The sequence below is a fragment of the Panthera leo genome, chromosome A3 (genome assembly GCF_018350215.1).
Source record: "Panthera leo isolate Ple1 chromosome A3, P.leo_Ple1_pat1.1, whole genome shotgun sequence".
Lineage (NCBI taxonomy): Eukaryota > Metazoa > Chordata > Mammalia > Carnivora > Felidae > Panthera > Panthera leo.
The window spans coordinates 4322648-4342807 of NC_056681.1; the positions used below are offsets into that span (position 1 = coordinate 4322648).

At 54.7% G+C, this 20160-nt stretch overlaps 1 protein-coding gene across 1 annotated transcript; it reads right to left on the bottom strand.

Moving 5' to 3' along the window:
* Positions 1-2042: 2042 nt before the first annotated feature.
* On the bottom strand, positions 2043-8385 carry TUBB1 (tubulin beta 1 class VI). Its single transcript, XM_042930530.1, has 4 exons — positions 8186-8385; positions 4388-4496; positions 3769-3879; positions 2043-3658 (listed from the first exon to the last, which is right to left on the bottom strand). The coding sequence occupies exons 1-4, from the start codon at positions 8240-8242 to the stop codon at positions 2562-2564; spliced, it is 1374 nt and encodes a 457-aa protein (XP_042786464.1). The 5' UTR covers positions 8243-8385; the 3' UTR covers positions 2043-2561.
* Between the last annotated feature and the right edge of the window lie 11775 nt (positions 8386-20160).

Here is a 20160-nt window from a genome sequence, read left to right on the forward strand (position 1 = left end):
CTACAGTCAGGACACCCCAGTTCCCGGCGCTGAGGTCCCCAAGGTCAAGGCACTAGGAAGCATCTCTCATTACAGGGACAGGAATAAATGAATCTCAAGGCCATCAGGCCTTTTTCATAGACGAAGCTGATGGTCAAAGGGCTGAATTCTTTGCAGCTGAGTAACTAGAGAGAAGTCCTCGGTCAGCTTGGGAGGTAATGAAGGTGAGACTCGGGGCCAGGGCTGCTTCTAGGGCAAGGGGGAAAAGTAAAAATAGCCAGCTTACCACCCAGCAAAGATTCTTTGAGCCTCTTTCTCTGTAGTTAAAAATCCTGAACTGATCACCGTGATGAAGTAAACTTCCTGCATCCAGACCTGGGGGCTGGGGGTCAGCCGGCAGGACTACTGTGTCCAGATGACCAGGGCACCCTGATCAGACCTAGTGGTGGGTATTTCACTAACCATGTGAGGGATTTCTGAGGGACTCATCAGTCTCTGCTCGCGCAGCATTCTTGGGAGTGAAGTGAAGGAACCGGACAAGCTCTCAAATTCTGATCCCAGGTCTCTCGTCTCTGAGACCAGTGTTGCCATGGCAACTGTACCACTGAAGGACTAGGCTCCTCCAAATCTGAGGGGACAGATTTCTTTTGGTTTCTGGTGGGCTTGTGTGTGTGTGTGTGTTGTGTGTGTGTTTTAATCTATTCCTACCATAGAAAAGAGTAGGATGGTGAGATACATTTTGAAATATTTTTAACTACTCAAATTAATCAGTCTGGGCAGTTAGGCTCCAAGAAAAGGAATTTATTTAGTCTGAAATAAAGCAATTTAGCCATTTAAAATTGAATTTCCTTGTATTTTAATGATTACTATTGAGCAACAAAAATCTTGACAGTAATATAAATCAGCAGGTTTTTTGGGTTTTGGTTTTTTTAATTTGGGTCTGTATCCTTCCTTGCATCTACTTGATTTCCCTTTCGGATTTGAGAAGGAAAGTGCTTGCTAGAGGAAGCATGTGTATCAATTCTTGTAAACTCAGAGGTCGTAAGTCTTTTCTGGCTTCTAAGAAGTTAGGAACTTCTGAGAGTGGATAGGTAACAGCTTATTAAATCTTTTGTTTTTAGTGCTTGAACCACAAGGAGAAAGTGTATACAACTTTTTTTTTTTTAAGTTTTGTAAATAGAAGGCTTGTCATGATACTGACAGCAAGACTTAATTTTCTCTCCGTACGTGTCTTCGTTACTTCCTTACAATGCATATGGGAAGGAGTGAAGTTTTTCTGAAGGAGGTACTGTCATCCGTCCACCTGCTACTGTATTATTGCAGGTGACAAAAACGAATCGGGAGAGGAGAACCTGGTGGCCCGCAAGTAAATATTTCCTGCAGTGAAGGTCGGAGCATCTTCCCATTGCTGACTGACCACGGATCCTATAGTATAGCTCAGTGGTCGTTCCAGAAGGCCATTAAAGCCCTTACGGGCCCGGAAGGGATGGCTGTGCTGTATGTCAGAAATAGGTAAACCTTAATTAAAAAGTTATGGATGATTCGATTACACTCTCGTGTATTGCGTCCTGTTGTAATGTGAGCAGATCAAAATCGTGTAACGGTGAAAGCTGTCTCGTCGTGCCGACGTTGATGGCGACTTCGGCAAATTAATTTGAACTGTAAACGTTCCCTAATGAGACGGCGTCCTCCTGGAACCGAGAAGGACACCGGCCAGCCCGGTGCTGCCTCCTTCCTGCATGTGAATGGCCGCCCAGCGCACCGCGCCGTGTGCCCTTTCTGAAAGAGCAGAGGCCACAGAGCATTTTCAGAAGGTGATTACTGACTGAAAGTGAAAAGGGCATTTTGAAATAGCCTTTACCAGGGAAACTGAAGACAGTGATTCATGAATTCCCAGAACCCAGCACTAAGAAGGAACCGACAGTGTAACCGTGTGTGTTAAAAGCCAGCTGTGCAGCAGTAAAGAGCAGAGGTTTGGAGTTGGTGGGTTTTTGCTTGCTTGGGGGTGTCTTTGGCCAGGTGTCTCAGTGGATCAGGCACTGCCACTTGTTCTTGTCCTTCCCTTTTCCCTTTGCGGCTAGTACTCTGACAGGCACACACGAGGTCTGCGCTATTCGCTAGTGGATGCTGACTCACATTTTGCCTCGGCTGCAGAGCTCCCCACGCACCAATTAGTCACCTGGCTTTTCCGGAGGCCAGCAAGTACCAGGAGGTAGGGTGCTGGGCAGAGTGCATGGCAGAGAAGCCGAGGCGAGACACCTGGCGAGGATGCCGGGCAAGGGCTCCCGGGCGCCGATGGGCGGCCCGAGGGGGTCGAAGGCGAGCGTGGGCTGCAGAGGCCGCACACGAGACCCAGGCGGGGGGTCTCGATGCCTGGCACGGGCCGTGCGCCCAGGAACGGCCCAAAGGGAGCAATTCCCCACGAATTCGCTTTGCTATTTCAAACCAGCTAATAGAGGGTGGGTGCACTGAACGTCGGAGTCTGGAAGGTCAGCAGATGCCGGCGGAAGGCCCTGAGGTCCCTGCGGTCGCGCGGCCCCGGGGCGGCCCCCGGCGAGAGGGGGGCTCCCTGCGGCCGCGGCTCACACGGCCCCGCCAGGTGCCCGGGGCCCGTCTTCCGGTTCCATCTCTGCCTCCCCCACGACGTCTCCGTCTTCCTCGGGAACCGCTCTGGCGTCTTGAAGCTGCTGGTACTCGGACACCAGGTCGTGGATGTCGCTCTCGGCCTCGGCAAACTCGCCGACGTCCATGCCCTCGCAGGTGTACCAGTGCACGAACGCCCTCCTCCGGAACATGGCCGAGAAGTGCTCGGACACGCGGCCGAACAGCTCCTGCACCGCCGTGCTGTTGCCCACGAAGGTGGCGGCCATGCCGAGCCCCGGCGGCGGGATGTCGCAGACGGCCACCTTGACGTTGTTGGGGATCCAGTCCACGAAGCAGGCGCTGTGGCGCGTCTGCACGGCGAGCATCTGCTCGTCCACTTCCTTGGTGGACATGCGCCCGCGGAAGAAGCAGGCCACCGTCAGGTAGCGGCCGCGGCGCGGGTCGCAGGCGGCCATGGCGTTGCGCGCGTCGAACACCTGCTGCGTGAGCTCCGCCACCGTGAGCGCGCGGTACTGGCGGCCGTCGCGGCTGGTGAGCGGCGCGAAGCCGGGCGTGAAAAAGTGCAGGCGCGGGAAGGGCACCATGTTCACGGCCAGCTTGCGCAGGTCGGCGTTGAGCTGGCCCGGGAAGCGCAGGGACGTGGTGACGCCGCTCATGGTCAGGGACACCAGGTGGTTGAGGTCGCCGTAGCTGGGCGCGGCCAGCTTGAGCGTGCGGAAGCAGATGTCGTACAGGGCCTCGTTGTCGATGCAGAAGCAGGCGTCGGCGTGCCGCGCCAGCTGCCGCAGGGACAGCACGGCGTTGTAGGGCTCCACCACCGTGTCCGACACCTTGGGCGACGGCAGGACGCTGAAGGCGTTCAGGATGCGGTCGGGGAAGTCCTCGCGGATCCGGCTCAGCAGCAGCGTGCCCATGCCCGCGCCCGTGCCGCCGCCCAGCGAGTGCACCAGCTGGAAGCCTTGCAGGCAGTCGCAGGCCTCGCTGGCGCTGCGCACGGCGTCCAGCACGCTCTCGGCCAGCTCGGCGCCCTCCGTGTAGTGGCCCTTGGCCCAGTTGTTGCCGGCCCCAGAGTTACCTGTGCGGGGGGCGGAGGGGAGGCCGGTTACCTGGCCCCCGGGGGGAGGGGGCGGGGCGCCCGCCAGGGGGCACCCTCACGGGTCCCGGGGGCCTTGCAGGAAAACCTACCGTAGATGAAGCCGTCCGGGTGAAAGAGGGCTCCCAGTTGGCCGGAGCGGATGCTGTCCATCGTCCCCGGCTCCAGATCCACCAGCAGGGCCCGCGGCACGTACTTCCCACCTGTGGAGGAAGGTCGCAAGAAGTGGGCCGACTGCCGCGTTTCTAGAAGTTAATGTTCCGTCAAAATAGAACCCTGTGACACCGGCCAAAGGAAATGGCATTCTTCTAGAAGGTGTCTCTGGCAGAAAGACATTTGAAATAACGTCCTTGATGCCTACGGCGAGGGCACAGATCTCCCAAATACCTCAGAACTGCTTTTCCCATCGTGCTCTCTTTTGCCGTCTCGCCAACCACAGAGATGCTGTCCCTCGTGGAAGGGACTCCGGTTTTTATTTAAAAACTAAAAAGGAAACTTGGTGCTTAACCTGCTGGTGTTGAGACGCGCCCTTCCCCCCTCCCCCGCTACCCCCCCCACCCCTCCCCCCCCCCCAGTGACTTCTTCCCGGGTCCTTGCCCTGCACAAGGCCCGGGGACCTGTCACCCTCGGGATCCTGCTGCTCTGCCCAGACCTTGCTGCGACCGTCCACCTGGGGCTGGTGACCACGGCCACCCGTGCACAGTGTCCTACCGTGGGCCTCGTTGTAGTACACGCTGATCCTCTCCAGCTGCAAGGCACAGTCACCAAAGTAGCCCCCCGCCGCGTCGATCCCATGCTCCTTGCCAATCACCTCCCAGAACTGAAAACGGCAGGAGGGGAGGTCAGTGTACGGAGGGACCCCAAGAAAGGTCCAGAGAGGCACCGGTGAGCCGGCAGATTGGCCAGAGCCAGACAGTGAGCACCCCTGGGCCTGCTTGGTGGGGTCTGTCTGGCCGCCCTTTCTCTCCCCGGATGTTTTTGGCCCCGTTTTATGCCCCCTCCACCACTGTATAATTTCCTCTTGCCCCCACTAAACAGGAGTATGAAGACTGTGTTTTCTCCCCACCCGAACCCCTTAAATAAAATGCCAACGCATAAAATATTAAAATGGATTTTGCTCCTATTAAGTGGAGGCCATTGTATACATTAAAGCTGTTATTTTACAATTTCACGTCCGACAGTGAGCGTATCTCTAATTTCACCGTATAGTGCTTCAAGCTAGTAAAGTATAGATCCCATTAAATGAAAATAGACTGAATTCTTATCCGATTTCACAGTAATATCTCCTTTCACTTGGGGATTTATTTTCATGCAGTTTTCCCAAAAAGCCCATAACTAGGACATCTAGGCATGGTTTTTAGCAGTGTGCATTTTTCACGATCAGGTATGCATACAATTCAAAATTACGTACAGCTCTTGTAACTGTTTGAAACATGACAATTTCAATCACATATACAGTATTTAATATAGGAACGCGCACAGCTCTTAATACGGAAACAGTTACTGAAATGGCCCCTTTCATTGCCCTGGAGAAGCACATATGTGCAATGAAAATATATTCATTTATGTTAAAATCCCCAAGGGTGTTTTCCCAGCCATGTCTTATAAGCGATGGCTCTGCTCGGGCCTTGGTCTCATTAACCAGACTCTATTTCATAGTAAATTACCTGCACTGTTCTGGGTCTGAAAGAATAAATAAATTTAAGTCTCTTACAGTTCTTATGACCCCAAGTAATCAGTAGTCGGTGCGGCTAGAACTGCCAGACAACATGATTGTGGAGTAAGTGCTCAGACCCTATCTGGACCCCGCAATTCCTCTCCCGAGCCTCCCTCCGGATTATCTCCCCATTTCAGAGCAGTGGGGCTGGGCCTCCCACCTCTCTGCGTGCTTGACTCAGAAACAGCTCATCGCTGTGGCATGGGAAGGTGGCAACTCCTTTCCAAGCAGTGATATTCTTTGCCCCAGGTTTTAAACACCCACATTAGAAGACTTTCATTTTTCGTAGCTGCATGACTCGCCATAGCCAAAAGTTGGAAACGACCCGTGAGTCCGTCGACGGATAACCGGATGAACCAAACGTGGTGTATCCACGCGATGGACTATTATTCGGCCTTAAAAAGGAAGGCGATTGTGGTTGAACCCTGAAGACGTTACGCTGAGACAAATAAGCCAGACACAGAAGGGCAGATACTGTGTGATGTCACTTTTGTGAGGTCCCGAGAAGAGTTCAAATTCTTAGAGACAGAAAGTGGAAGGGTGGGTGCCAGGGGCTGGGGAAGGGGGTGTGGGGGGTTAGTATTTAATGGGGACCGAGTTTCAGTTTCGCAAAAGGAAAAGCATTTTGGAGATTAGATGCACAACACGGTGATATACTTAAAACTATTGAACTGCGCACTTAAAAACGGTTAAGATGGATGGGGCGCCTGGGTGGCTCAGTCGGTTAAGTGTCTGACTTAGCTCGAGTCATGATCTCACGGCTCATGAGTTCGAGCCCCCGCATCAGGCTCTGTGCTGACAGCTCAGAGCCCGGAACCTGCTTTGGGTTCTGTGTCTCCCTCTCTCTCTGACCCTCCCCCACTCATGCTCGCGCTCTCTCTCTCTCTCTCTCTCTCTCTCTCTCAAAAATAAACTTTTAGGGACGCCTGGGTGGCTCAGTGGGTTGAGCCTCTGACTTCGGCTCAGGTCATGAGCTCACGGTTCTTGAGTTTGGGCCCCGCGTCGGGCTCTGTGCTGACAGCTCAGAGCCTGGAGCCTGCTTCCGATTCTGTGCCTCCCTCTCTCCTTGCCACTCACCCACTCGCACTCTGTCTCTCAAAAATAAATAAACATTGGGGCGCCTGGGTGGCGCAGTCGGTTAAACATCCGACTTCAGCCAGGTCACGATCTCGCGGTCCGTGAGTTCGAGCCCCGCGTCAGGCTCTGGGCTGATGGCTCGGAGCCTGGAGCCTGTTTCCGATCTGTGTCTCCCTCTCTCTCGGCCCCTCCCCCGTTCATGCTCTGTCTCTCTCTGTCCCAAAAATAAATAAAAAACGTTGAAAAAAAAATTAAAAATAAATAAATAAATAAATAAACATTAAAAAAAATGTTTTTGAATGGTTAAGATGGAGGGGGCCCCTGGGTGGTTCAGTGGGTCAAGCATCTGACTTCAGTTCAAGTCATGACCTCACAGTTCGTGAGCTTGAGCCACTTTGAGTGAGCCCTGCTTCTCCCTCTCTGTCGCTCTACCCCTCATGCGATTTTCTCCCTGTTTCTCTCGCCCTCACTCACTTGTGCCCTCTCAGACAGACAGTGCCAGAAAAAAAAAAAGTGGTTAAATGATAAAAAAAAAAGTGGCTAGATGATAAATTGTACACTGTATTTTACCACAATTTTTAAATTTTTTTAATGTTTTATTTATTTTTGAGAGACAGAGCGTGAGCAGGGAAGAGGCAGAGAGAGAGGGAGACACAGAATCCGAAGCAGGCTGCAGGCTCCGAGCTGTCAGCACAGAGCCCGGCACGGGGCTCGAACTCACAAACCGTGAGATCGTGACCTGAGCTGAAGTCAGATGCTCAACTAACTGAACCACCCAGGTGCCCCAGTTTTACCACAATTTTTTAAGAACTTAACGCTTAATGCAATTACATTTTTAATGCAGTTCATACTACTGAAAGTAATTTCGGAATGGCAAAGGGAACAATCAGCTGTTACACAGTACAGTTGTGTAAAATTAAGATTCAAATTCAGGTTAGAGACCTGTTAGGCTGTATCATCTGTTTTCATAGTGTCAGCCATTGAACCAGGCACTTTGTACAAAAATTTAGGTGGGGAGAACAAACACGCATTTGTATTCATTCCAGAGACTGTATTTTAATTGTTTCTGCTACTACACCCCAAAACTTCTAGGTTTGCCTCCTTAGTTTTCTATTTCATACTAAATCAAACATGTTGATTTTTTTTAAACTTTGTAATATAAACATGAGAGAAGGAAGGCATCTTAGTAATATGCTGTAAAAAGTTGCCCAACAAACTGGAAAACTGTTTTGAGAAAATTACTCTTTTTTTTTTTTTTTAATTCTGAGAGAGACAGACGTGAGCAGGGGAGAGGCAGAGAGACGGAGAGAGAATCCCAAGCAGGCTCTGCACCGTCAGCCCAGAGCCCGACGCGGGGCTCAGACTCATGAGCCGCGAGATCATAACCTGAGCTGAAACCAAGAGTCGGACGCTTAACCAAGTGAGCCCAGCGTTTTCATATCTTTAGATATGAAAAATTCATTGCTAAAGTCATAAAGGTAAACACGGGTGGCATGTAACTGATGACGAAATTAACATGAATTAAATTGACGCTTTAAGCCTTTACTACTTCCTGTGTCTCTTTAGCGAAGGGTGTGGTTTAAGGAGGCAAGTATTCAGCAAGTGCTTCCTTCCATCTGCTGACTTGTTGTCTCACCTGCTGACTTAAGATATTTCTTTGTCGGCTACACCTAGGGCAGTAGGCAAGCTGGTCCTAGGAATAGAACTTTCCTTACCTTGGCTCCGATCTGGTTACCACACTGGCCGATCTGAATGTGTACGATTTCACGCATCCTCGCTTCCCGTCCAAGTGTAAGATCTTCGCAGAACCTTCCGTCTCTGGAGCCGCCCTTCACTCGTGTGACCCCCACACACTCTGGGCACTGCGGTGATGGGACCAGCTGACCCAAGCCCGTCCCAGTGTGACTGCTCCAAGGGTGTGTCCGGCCCAGGGACCCAGCCCCCACTCTGCTATCATCCTGGTGAGAGGGGTGTTTCTTCCTCTCCCAACACAGAATATTACCCAGTCACTTCCTAGAGTTTAAGACCAGAGGCTGTCTTTGTGCACAGCGCCCGGTGGTCTAACAGCAGGTGTGGGTCTTGCCATGGTGGACTCGGGGCACCAGCGCTGGCTCCGGGCTCACGCTATGACAAGCTCCCAGCTCCCAGATCGGGGGGTGACCGGACCACCTGTAGGGAGCTTTCCCTGACCAAGCCAGTTGTGTTATTAAAAATCCTTTTGTCCAGGGGCTCCCGGGTGGCTCAGTTGGTGAAGCGTCCAACTTCGGCTCAGGTCATGATCTCGCCGCTCATGGGTTCGAGCCCCGCGTCGGGCTCTGTGCTGACAGCTCAGAGCCTGGAGCCCATTTCAGATTCTGTGTCTCCCTCTCTCTCTGCCCCTGCCCTGTTCATACTCTGTCTCTCTCAAAAAATAAAACGTTAAAAAAAAAGAAAAGAGGGGCACCTGGGTGGCTCGGTCGGTTAAGCGTCCGACTTTGGCTCAGGTCATGATCTCACGGTCTGTGAGTTCGAGTCCCGCGTCGGGCTCTGTGCTGACGGCTCAGAGCCTGGAGCCTGTTTCAGATTCTGTGTCTCCCTCTCTCCCTGCCCCTCCCCTGTTCATGCTCTGTCTCTCTCTGTCTCAAAAATAAATAAACGTTAAAAAAAAAAAAAAAGAAAGAAAGAAATCCTTTTGTCTAAGCCCATCACATGACAGATGAGGCCACAACATCCCAGAGCATGAAGTGACTTCACCGTAGCCACAGGACTGGTGAGACATGCCCCTACTTTGCCTTAGGAACTGGCCATGGCTCCCAGGCTCTTCAGCTGTGATTCCTAAGGACTGGTCTGACAGCCACTGGCAGCACAGAAGGGCCCTCGGGGGTGGAACACGAAGGGACAGTTTTTTATTCTTACTTTGTCTACTTTAATGTTAATAGAAAAAAATAACTAGTATTTATAATAGTAAAATGATAAGAAGAGAAATTGTCCTTTTGAACTTGGCCAAAGTTGTGAAGGCAACATGTGATTCTTCGGAGTTGGGGAAGCTATCAAGAGATGAAATCTAAGGGCGCCTGGGTGGCTCAGTCGGTTAAGCATCCGACTCTTGGTTTTGGTTCAGGTCATAATCTCACGGTTTGTGGGATCGAGCCCCACATTGGGCAGAGCCTGTGCACCCATAGTGCAGAGCCTGGTTGGGATTTTCTCTTTCTCTCTCTGTCTCTCTGCCCCTCTCCCGCTTGCAATCTTTGTCTCTCTCTCTCTCTCCAAATACATAAATAAACTTTTTAAGAGAGAGAGAGAGATTAAATCGAAACTCCGTGGTTCTCCATCGAGGCCTTTCTCCACGTAGCCCCAAACTTCCTTTCCAGCCCCTTTCCTGGACTTCACTCCTTGGCAAGGATGCCGTCAGAGCTCTGGATGCCTCCACGTGGGGCCATCGGCTTTGTGGCCACCTCCCTTTCCCGCCATGCTGGTTCACACCCTGCCTTACACGCCAATCCCTGCCCTTCTGAGGACTGTAGAACTTCTCCCAGGCCGGAGCCTCTCTCCTCAAGCCCCCGGGAAGCAGGTAACCACACCGGGCGAGCACCTGCTTCTCCAGGCCTCTCTCCAGTGTTTGCCAGGCTCCCCAGGCCCCCATTCTCTGAACAGCTACAGACAGGGACCTGCCATATGCCGGGCACACATTGGGAACCGGGGATATGGAAATGACGGAGACAGATGTGGGCAGTCCCTGAACTGGTGGAGGAACTCTCCATGGAAGCCACAGGCCCCTGGACATGAATTCAAAGGCAGAACTGAAAACCGGTCTCCGGGCCCTCCTGCCCCTGCCCCTGCCCCTGCCCCTGCCCCTGCCCCTGCCTCTGACAGGTGACCTTGACCGAGGGGTCTGCCTTGCCTCGGCCCAAGCCCCACCCTGACGGTCAGCTCCTAAACCCTGTGCACTTTCTACGCGCCAGGTGAGGCCCAAGAAGGGAGGTCAGTAATACGGACGGGGAAGTCATTAACTGGTTTTTCGTGGCCTTTTTGCTGGAAAATAGCTTCTCCTTCTCCCAAGGAATTCAGCCACAAAGTAAGAGCAGCTGAACAGCACCCTAGGAGAGAAGACCCACATGGGAAACAAGGACTTTGTCCTGCGGATGCCGGCACTGCACTCCTGTCCTCCGCTGTCCAGTGACCTCGCAGGCAACGTGCCAGCCAAGAGCACCCAGTGCCCCTGGGTCTGGTCTCGGGCCAGGAGAGAAGTTGCCGTAAGGGACGGTCCCAGGACAACTATGAGATTTGAATACAGACTGTGTGGCTCGGACAATCACAGTGTATCCGTGTTACAGGTCCTGAATTTGATCATGGCCAGGGTTACACAAACGAAAATTCTTGCTTTCAAAAGATACTATGTAATATTCAGGGTCCAGGGTCTTCTCACACAGTTGGGCAACAACAGTAACAATGTGGTAAATGGAGAGAGACGGGTTCAGCGCCTGCGGCCAAATGTTAACCGTCGGTGAATCTTTGCAAACCGAGTGCAAGATGAATACTCTTGCAACATTTCTAAGTTTGGAATCTTTTCCTACTCAAATCCGAATGACCGCCTGATTACGGACGCTTCTGGTCCAAACCCCGCCAGCCGCAAACAGAAGAAGTGTGGTGCAGAGAAGTACAGAGAAGAAAGTGTAAATTCAAGAGGAGGAAATTTGCATGGAATTAGCAGTCTTTTTTCACAAGGTACAAAATGCAGGCAGAATGAGCCTTTCAGCTCCCATAGAAGTCACCCCCCACCCCCCCGCCGGCCCCGAGTTTGCCTTTGCTCGACCCTTTGCTTTTCCTGGTGACCCCTCACCTGCCTTCCCCGCCCTCCCCCTGTTCATCAGAGCGCAAAAGCCCAAGGCAGCCCGTGGACTGTGCCCCAGGAGCCCGTCATCCCGCTCGCAGCTCCCTGGGTCAGGGACCCCGCGGCCTCGCCAGCACTGAGCGGACAGTGTCCGCACGCGGCTGTGTTTGCTAATTACTTATGCCCCTGCCTCATCTCCCCGCCGGCCCGGGAGCTGGACCTGTCACCTCACCTCTGAGTCCCCAGAGTGCCCGATCCATGAGGGGGCCTCAGTAAATGTTAGAGCGCACACCGACAGCTGGGCAGGGCTGAGGCCATGCTCAGAATGGCAAGTTTCCTTTTTTCCTTTTTTTAATTTTTTTTTTTTTTTTAATGTTTGTTCACTTCTGAGAGAGACAGAGACAGAGCACGCGCGGGGGAGGGGCAGAGAGAGGGAGACACGGAATCCGAAGCAGGCTCCAGGCTCGGAGCTGTCGGCACAGAGCCCGACGCGGGGCTCGAACTCAGAGTTGCAAGATCATGACCTGAGCCGAAGTCGGATGCTTCACCCACCGAGCCACCCAGGCGCCCCAGAATGGCAAATTTTCTTAAAGCCCATGATGTATTTATTCACCAGTATGTCCTGATGGGCCAGGTGGGGGCGTGGTGCCTGAGGACCTCTCTCTCTGGCCCCTAAGAGGTGGTCCAGACTGAGAGTAGAGACTGTTCCAAGAAAACTGGGTGCCAGGAGCAGATCGTAGAAGGAGCGACCGCACGAGCTATTACGGGAAGCAGAGGCCGGCAGGGCTGCTGAAAGAGCCCGTGTTGGCTGCCGCAGGGACCGCTGGGCCGGGCCAGGGGGGCATTTTTGATCTTCCTGTGTTCATTCTTTGCTGTATGAGCAGGAGCCAGTGTGTTGGGGTCCCCCCCCCCGCCCCCCGCCGCCAAACCTACACCCTGGAGCACATTCCCCTTGGTCATCTCAGTTTGCTCAGGGAGGGAAAAGGCCAGCTTTCCAGATGGGCGCTTAAAAGGTTTTTCTGTTAATGGGGCAGTTGGCAAAAAGGGGAGGGGGGCAGAGGAGCCCTGTTTGCTTTGATTCTGGGCTCCACCGGGAGTGTTGACTCAGTCTGGGTGGCTGTCTGAGCTTCGGATGCTGCGAGGGGCAGGGCAGATCTGGGCAGGGACACTTTGCGGCCAGGGGTGGGGGGAGGGACGGGCCCTGCCGCTCGAAAGGGGGGCCCACCTCCTCCCCAGATCTGAATTTTCTCAGCTGTGAAATGGGATGATGGTCCTGAGTCCCAGGTTTGCAAGGAAGACGGAGTAGGCAGGGGCGGCCCCCCAACGCCCCTTTGCAGGCAGTGTTTTTCACACGGGCGTCACAGGCTGGAGGCAGATGCGTGGACGACGCCCTTCATTCGGCACCTAGGAACTGCGTGCCTACTGTGTGTCGGGGCACAGACAGAGGGCTCCGCGCTGGACTTGAACCGTGTGGAGGGAGCCCAGGGGAAAGCGGTAGGTCTGATGCACAGACCCCACCGCCTCCGCTCTGGTGTCCTTCTTTACCAAGGTACCTGTTCCCCCGAGGAAAGAGCTCTCCTCGGACGCCCGCTTAGCAAAAAGCCAGGGAAATGGCGGATGTGTGTGCCTTTCTCAGACTAACAGAAATGGTCCCTTCCCGGGACGCAGGTGAACAGTGGCCCTTGAGAGGCCACCATTCCCCGTGGTCCGTTCTCCAGCCCGGCTGAAGGCACCCCCCACCCCCAGCCCTGAACAGCAGCAGGGATTCAGAGCGACGGTCTGTGATGAAGGAGAAAGTCATTTTCTGCCCACGAAGAAGGGCTGTGGCAGAGGCTGGTTAGAGCTCCGCCCGAGAAGGCAGAGGGCAGGAGCAAAAGCCTCCCTGCGACTGCACGGTGGGTGATGCCACAGGACAGGGACGCCGAGAGGGCAAAGTACGACCAGGCCGGCCCTGAGCCGTGACACCTTCTCCCTGGCAGGCCGAGGCCATCAGTCCACGAGAAGAGGCGGTGGTAGCCGGCCTTTTCCTGGATGACACTTGACTCTATTATGGGAACAGCCCTAAGACGATAAGGAAAACCAAGTGTCACCCAGAAACCCCCAATCGGCCGCTTCCAGACTTCCCCGGGACATGCCCCTCAGTGGTCAGATCCAGCCCCACCCCCACCCCCGCCTCCATCTGGCGAACAAAGTCGAGTTAAGAGAAAAAAGCATGGTACTCAGAGATTTCATCGATTTCATCCACCCCTGATCCTTCCACCTCTGAGCGCATTGAAGTTCCTTGAATAACTCAGAGAAGATTGTTGAATTATAGTGTTTGCTTGTGATTCAGAAGCAGAAATTTTTCCAAATGTCTTCGCAAGAAACTGACATCTGAGGGGCCATTATGAGTGAGTCAGCGGGTGTGGGCAGATCATCAGATGAACTGAGTTCTACTTTTCTTGTACTCCGCTTCTCTGCGTGTTCTCTTACTGTGAAAGAAAGTTCTGGGAGGATGAGTAAGTCAGTAGAAGAGAAGAGAACCGGGAAGACATCGCTGGTTTCCACCAAAGCCGGGCTGCCCCGCTGCACGGAGGAGGGCAGCCCGTCGCCCCCACCGCCGCACCTCGTGGGACTCGCCGGGCTGCCCTCCACCCCCGTCCAGCCTCTGGGCCCCGGTAGAGTCAATGCTGAGCTGCGGGTTTGCAGGAGGAGACGCACGCGCAGGTGCACGCACATCACGTCCCCTGGGCCGCGGTGACCCTGGAGGTGGGCGGCCACGCTGACCTCAGCTGAATGTCTCGCCGTGGCAGGAGCAGAGATAAGCACCGTGTGTATGGCCCAGGACCCGGAGCCAAAACCGAACAAGAACACGTACTGCTCAAGGCCCCATATTTGCCCAAGAAACCCCTGCTGTAACGTCTCAGAAATCCATCCGTTTACCCCACAAACATTGGCCGAGCACCACGTGGGGGCTTGAGGGACCTCCGGGAAGACGAAGGTTTGGGCCCCACACCCCGGAGACGGCACAGCACCGCCCCCTTCCCGCTGGCCTTCGCCCAGCTCTCTGGCATCTCGGGCCGCCTTTGAGCAAGGCGCTCTCCACATGCGGTAGAAACAGGCTTGGAGAGGGAGCCTCCCAGGAGAACATGGCAGAAACGGGGATGGGGCCCGGGTCTTCGGACCCTGACGTCCAGGGATACGCTTCGAGGTCAGGAAGGAGGCCGGCTGGGGCGCCTGCGTGGCTCCGTCGGTTATGTGTCCGACTCTCGATTTCGGCTCAGGTCACGATCTCACAGTCGGTGGGTTCAAGCCCCACGCTGGGCTCTGTGCGAACAGTGCGCAGCCTGCTTGGGAATTCTCCCTCTCCCTCTCTGTCTGCTCCTCCCCTGCTTGTGCTCTCTCTCTCAAAATAAATAAACATTAAAAAAAGAAGAAGAAGAAGAAGAAGAAGAAGGCTGGCCAGACGGCCTCCAGCTGGGCATCTGAGGCATCTGGACCATTCAGCTCAGCTCACCTTCCTCCTCGCCTCTGGTCGGTAAGTGGGTCTGTCCACCTCCCAGGTGCGTGGTCCTATGCGTCCACTGTCACCACCTCTCCGGGAGCACCCACCCCCAATCGCCACCCGCTCTACCCTCCACGACCACAGGACCCCTGGACCTCCCCATCCCCCCCGTTCCTGCCTCCTTCCTTTCACCCTCCCCATGGTCACAAGATCTCATAAAACAGAAATCAAACCTCGCCCACTGCCTTCCGGGAAACTAGCAGCAACCAGCGTAAAACCAACCTTCTTCACCCTCGTGCCACAGCTGATGTGTCGTCATTCTGATCCCTGATGGGAGACACCTGTCAGGGGCATGTGGGGGGAGCCGGAGCAGAGCCAGGTGCAGGCCTGCCCTGAGAGGGGGGCAGAACCGGGCAGCCTCTTGTGGGAGCATCGCCTGGGGTGCAAGGTCAAAGCTGGGGTCCCTGTGGTTGTGACGTCTGGGAGGTGCGCAGAGGGTCCCGTTTGCTCTCCGGTGACTCCACCCCTGCCTACCTCCGGGCCACTCACGACCCCCACTGCATTCTTCCAGTTGGTCACGCTTGCCAGTGTGTTTGTATTTCAAGGCCTTTGCATACATCCTTCTGTTTTAAGAGTCCAGCACTTTCCATGGCTATGTCCTCATCGTTCAATCCCAACAACCCCTTAGATAGTCAAAAGAACCGTCCCAGACCAAACTCCCCAGAGGACCCCTGTCTCCAGCTTGCCCCAAGGACTTTACCTCTGCTGTATCCCCAGGGCTGGGACAGTGACCTGCCACAAACCGCTGACGGCCTGACTGTAGAGAGGCCGCAGCCTTGATCAGTCCTTGAGTGTCCAGGACCCCTCTGGTCACGGGCCAGCTCCCGAGTGGGCTGTATGTGGCCTGCCCAGCTGTGCCCCGTGCATTCTGAAGGTGATGCTGGGGGTCGGCCTGCCGGTGGGGCCCCAGGGAGCCGCGTTCCCTCCCGAGCGGGCGGGTGCAGCCAGGAGAGGGTGTGGCGACGAAGGCACTTGGGGGCAGGGGCAGGATGGCCTGTGCACCTGGCCGCCCCTCGGAAAGGCCTTCGCTGCAAAGGTGCCTGGGAAGTGAACGCGAGTGTGGATGTGCAAGGAGGCCGCGGTGCCCCGCAAAGCCAGACTTGCCTACTGAGCACCGAGCACCGTCGGCACCCAGCAAAACAGACGCCGGGAGCCGGGATGTGGCCACACTCAGGAACGTGGAATGATGGGAAATGTCCGCAGCTTGGTGGGCGGGAACCAGACAACGCGGCACAAAAGAAGGAGGAAAGAAAGGATTTTGAGGCAACCCCAGATTAAACGAAAGCTCATCCTGTGTCCTTCAGGTTGCGAGGGCAGGCCAGCCCGGGCCTAACTGTAAGGTTGCGTGCTATTCCTCACAATGAGGGGGGGGGAAAAATGCCCCTTATTTTTAGAAATGAGCAGGCTTTTGTGTTGGGGCCTTGGGTCACGTGTTTGCCAGGAGATTTGTTTTTTAATGGGGTCAAAAAAAAAAACCAAAAAGGGTTCTCAAACCTGCCAGCGACAGGCCTCACGCTGACCGTGCGTCTCTCGACCTCCTGGAGCCCATCTTCCCACCTGTGAAATGGGACGATGGCTCTGACCCCCACCTCCCCGAACTGTGCCAAGAATCAAGTGAGGACAGACACTTCCCAAACTGCAGAGTCTTCCAGAATGCCAGCACCTCTGCCTTTAAGCACCAACCGGGGGAACAGGTATGACTCTGGTCTCATCCAGGAAGAAGGGCCTCGGGCGCCCAGTCAGTTCCCAGGAAGGCCACTTTGTAGCGGTTTCAGGGGAGGCTCTGAGCTCTCACATAGCTTCTAGATGCTGCCCCAGACTCCTTGCCGGTGGCTTAACCATAGCTGAGAGGGCAGCGGCCAGAGCCAAGCCCAGGCAGCGGGGGCCCCAGAGACGAGCTGGGCTTGGGGCCCTGCCCTGAGCCTCCTCCAGCCCAGGCGGGTAGAGTAGAGGAGTCATTATCCTCGATGACGGCCTCAGGCAAGCCGAGCGGAGTCGGGAACCAGCCGAGTGGAGTCGAAACCGAGTGGAGTCCGGTTTGCCGAGTCCCCAAAGCTGCTGGTCCGGTGGCTCTGCTCTGAAGAGAGCAGATCCTGAGGGTAGATTCCACCGGGACCCGGGGCAGCCACTGGGGGAGGTGGCCAGTTCAGGCAGGTGCCTTCCTCTGGGTCCCAGGCACCGTCCAAGTTGATCTGCGTGCCCTTCCGAGGGCTCCGGGGCCAAACCCGCTTCACCAACAGCAGTTCATCCCAACACTGCTCTCGGCACAGCCGCTGGGCCGAAATCGGGTTCGCTTGTGTCCACAGCCACCCCCCCAATGGAACGTGTTTTGGAAGCGTCGGCGGAAAGGAGTCCCCCACCCAGTGGCTGTAGGATTCAGTGGGCAGAGAGGGAAAGATTAGGGCCTGAGGTCCCTGGCGGGAGTGGGGGAGGGGGAAGACACCTATCTTGGAACTTAAGAATGGAACAGACCCCACTTGCTCCCCTCCCCCCAGGTTGCCCTCGGGAATTTGACAAAAGACCTAAGTAGGGCCACGGACCACCCTTTGTACAATGGAAACCAATGGAGCCAATCGGGAAGGACAATCCAGTGCCCAGAGCTGTCAAGCCAGTAAGGGTAGAACCTGAGAAGGAACCAGGAGGCAGGGAAGGGGGCGCTGACCAGAACGTTATAAAACGAGGACCCTGGGTGGCTCATTGTTTTGGGCGTCTGACTTCGGCTCGGGTCACGCTCTCACGGCTCATGAGTCCAAGCCCTGCATCAGGCTCTGTGCTGACTGCTCAGAACCTGGAGCTGCTTCGGATTCTGTGTCTCCCTCTCTCTCTGCCCCTCCCCTGCTCACGCTCTGTCTCTGAAAAATGAATAAACCTTAAAAAATAAAAACATAAAAAAAGAAGGACCCTCGCCTATAGTCCTCAGGCATTCACTTTCGGAACGTCCCTCCTCTGTAGAGAGAGCTTTCCTACTATTCTGTTCCTGATCTTACAGTCTAAGAAACTTCTGGCTGCTGCTCATTTTGTGTTCACCTCTTCCTTCTTCGAAGCAGCAATGAATCCCGGGTATTGTGGTAAAAAATCCTGCCGCACCAGTAACCCCCAAAGTGACGCAGCCAGCCGCTCTGATAGCGGTCAGCCAGGCACACAGGCGCCCACAGACCACAGCCAAGTTCAGAGGTGAGAGAGAGCCCCAAGTCCGCTTGGCTCCCCGGGTTTGAAACATCACAGGGGCCGAGGCGACAGGGTGATCACATGAGACCTCACTTCCTTCTCCTTGCCTTGAAACTTGTGGTTTTAATTTTTTTGAATGTTTTAGTTATTTTTGAGAGCGAGAGATAAAGAGAGAGAGAGAGAGTGCAAGCGGAGGAGGGGCAGAGAGAGAGGGAGACACAGAATCGGAAGCAGGCTCCAGGCTCCGAGCCGTCAGCACAGAGGCCCACGCGGGGCTCGAACCCACGAGTCTCGAGATCATAACCTGAGCCGAAGTCGGACGCTTCACCGACTGAGCCACCCAGGCGGCCCGAAAGTTGTGATTTGAAATGTCCGAACTCCCTCCCCCTCCTCCTGTCCGGTTTTCCATCATTTTCCGAGCGTGAGCTGCTTCTTTGTCAGGAAGATCCTGGGGTGTCCCAACTTGCCACCTCCAGAGGTCCTGTTCGTTACCCCGCCCCTCCCTGCAACCTGCCTTCCACAGGGCTGATGCTTCCAGACCTTTCCACCTGACTTTCCACCTGCAATGTCGTGATTTGTAGGAACTTCATATTTGGTCGCTTGGATGACCAAAATCTGTTTCTCCCAGGTATTCGGTCTTTGTCCACAGTTTCTTTTTTTTTTTTATTTTATTTTTTTTAATTTTTTTTTTTAACATTTATTTATTTTTGAGACAGAGAGAGACAGAGTATGAACAGGGGAGGGGCAGAGAGAGAGGGAGACACAGAATCTGAAATGGGCTCCAGGCTCTGAGCTGTCAGCACAGAGCCCGACGCGGGGCTCGAACCCACGGACCGTGAGATCATGACCTGAGCCGAAGTCGGACGCTTAACCGACTGAGCCACCCAGGTGCCCCTGTCCACAGTTTCTAGCTCACAGCAATCTAAAGCCTTGGAATTTTGAAAGCGTTCAGGGCGATAAAAGTCTTTTGTTATGTTAATGGAATGGCGGGGCAGGGAGGGAGGCCTCTGGAGGGGACCTGGAAGCCCCGCCCCCTTCCTGGGTACCTCGCCCTCCGTATCTCTTCATCTGGCCATTGATTCTTATCCTTTAATAAGCTGGTAAATGTAAGTATTTCCCCCGAGGGCTGTGAGCTGCTCCGGCAAATTAATCGAATGTAAGGTGGGGGGGGGGGCGGTCTTTGGAACCTCCAATCTGTAGTCGATCAGCCAGAAGCACTGGTGACAGCCTGGGGCTCACAAGTGGCCTCTGATGGGGGCGGGGGGGGGGGGGGCAGTCTTGTAGGACTGGAATCCGGCACCAGACCATGTCAGGATTTGAACCGAAAAATCAGATACCCAACTGGTGTCTGAGAACTGCTTGGTGTTTGGGGGGGTAGCGGGAAGGGGACCCGCGTCTCAGGCTAGAATTGGGTCAGGGAACCTTAAAACACCACCCCTCTGTCTGACCCTGACCACCCCGAGAGGCCTAGTGAGCAGTCAGGCCCAGCAAAGAATTTGCAGGGCCTGGAGCAAAATAAAACCCGGGCCTGGTGCAAAAGCCAGTGTCAGACCGAGCGGGGCACCGGCTGAGCACGGGGGTCACACGCTTGCGTCCGCAGTGTCTACACCCAGAGCATCTTCAGAGCAGCCAGCTCGCCCACTGCGGTATGAGTGATGCTGGGCAGCAAGAACTCGCGTCCCCTTTGGGGCACCCGGGTGGCTCAGTCGGTTAAGCATCTGGCTTCGGCTCAGCTCATGATCTCGCGGTTCGTGAGTTCGAGCCCCGAGTCCGGCTCTATGCCGACGGCTCGGAGCCTGGAGCCTGCTCCGGATTCTGTGTCTCCCTCTCTCTCTGCCCCTCCCCTGCTCACTCTCTGTCTCTCTTTCCCTCAAAAGTAAATAAACATTAAAAAAAAAAAAAAGGATTCCGGTCCCCTTCAAAGGTTGTTCTAGCTGGAGTAAGAATCGAATTGACACGAGGCAGAGTAACAGGAGAAAATCACATTTAATGGCGTGCGTACCGGGAATCCACGCAGACAGAAACTCCAACGACAGGCAAAATGAGGCATACGTGACCTGAACTAGGGGGACGGGGTCTGGGACTTGAGAGGGAAGGAGTGCCCTTCACACAGAGATAAGAAGAGCAGAGCAGGGAAGTAGACGTCGTTGTGGGTCCTGCCACACAGA

What these genes read in the sequence shown, in the direction of transcription:
- TUBB1 (XM_042930530.1), bottom strand. Translation starts at nt 8,242, where the DNA reads ATGCGTGAAATCGTACACATTCAGATCGGCCAGTGTGGTAACCAGATC. An exon ending in GTAACCAGATCGGAGCCAAG is followed by an intron (nt 4,497 to 8,185) that starts GTAAGGAAAGTT and finishes TGCCGTTTTCAG; the next exon opens with TTCTGGGAGGTGATTGGCAA. An exon ending in GTACTACAACGAGGCCCACG is followed by an intron (nt 3,880 to 4,387) that starts GTAGGACACTGT and finishes CTTCCTCCACAG; the next exon opens with GTGGGAAGTACGTGCCGCGG.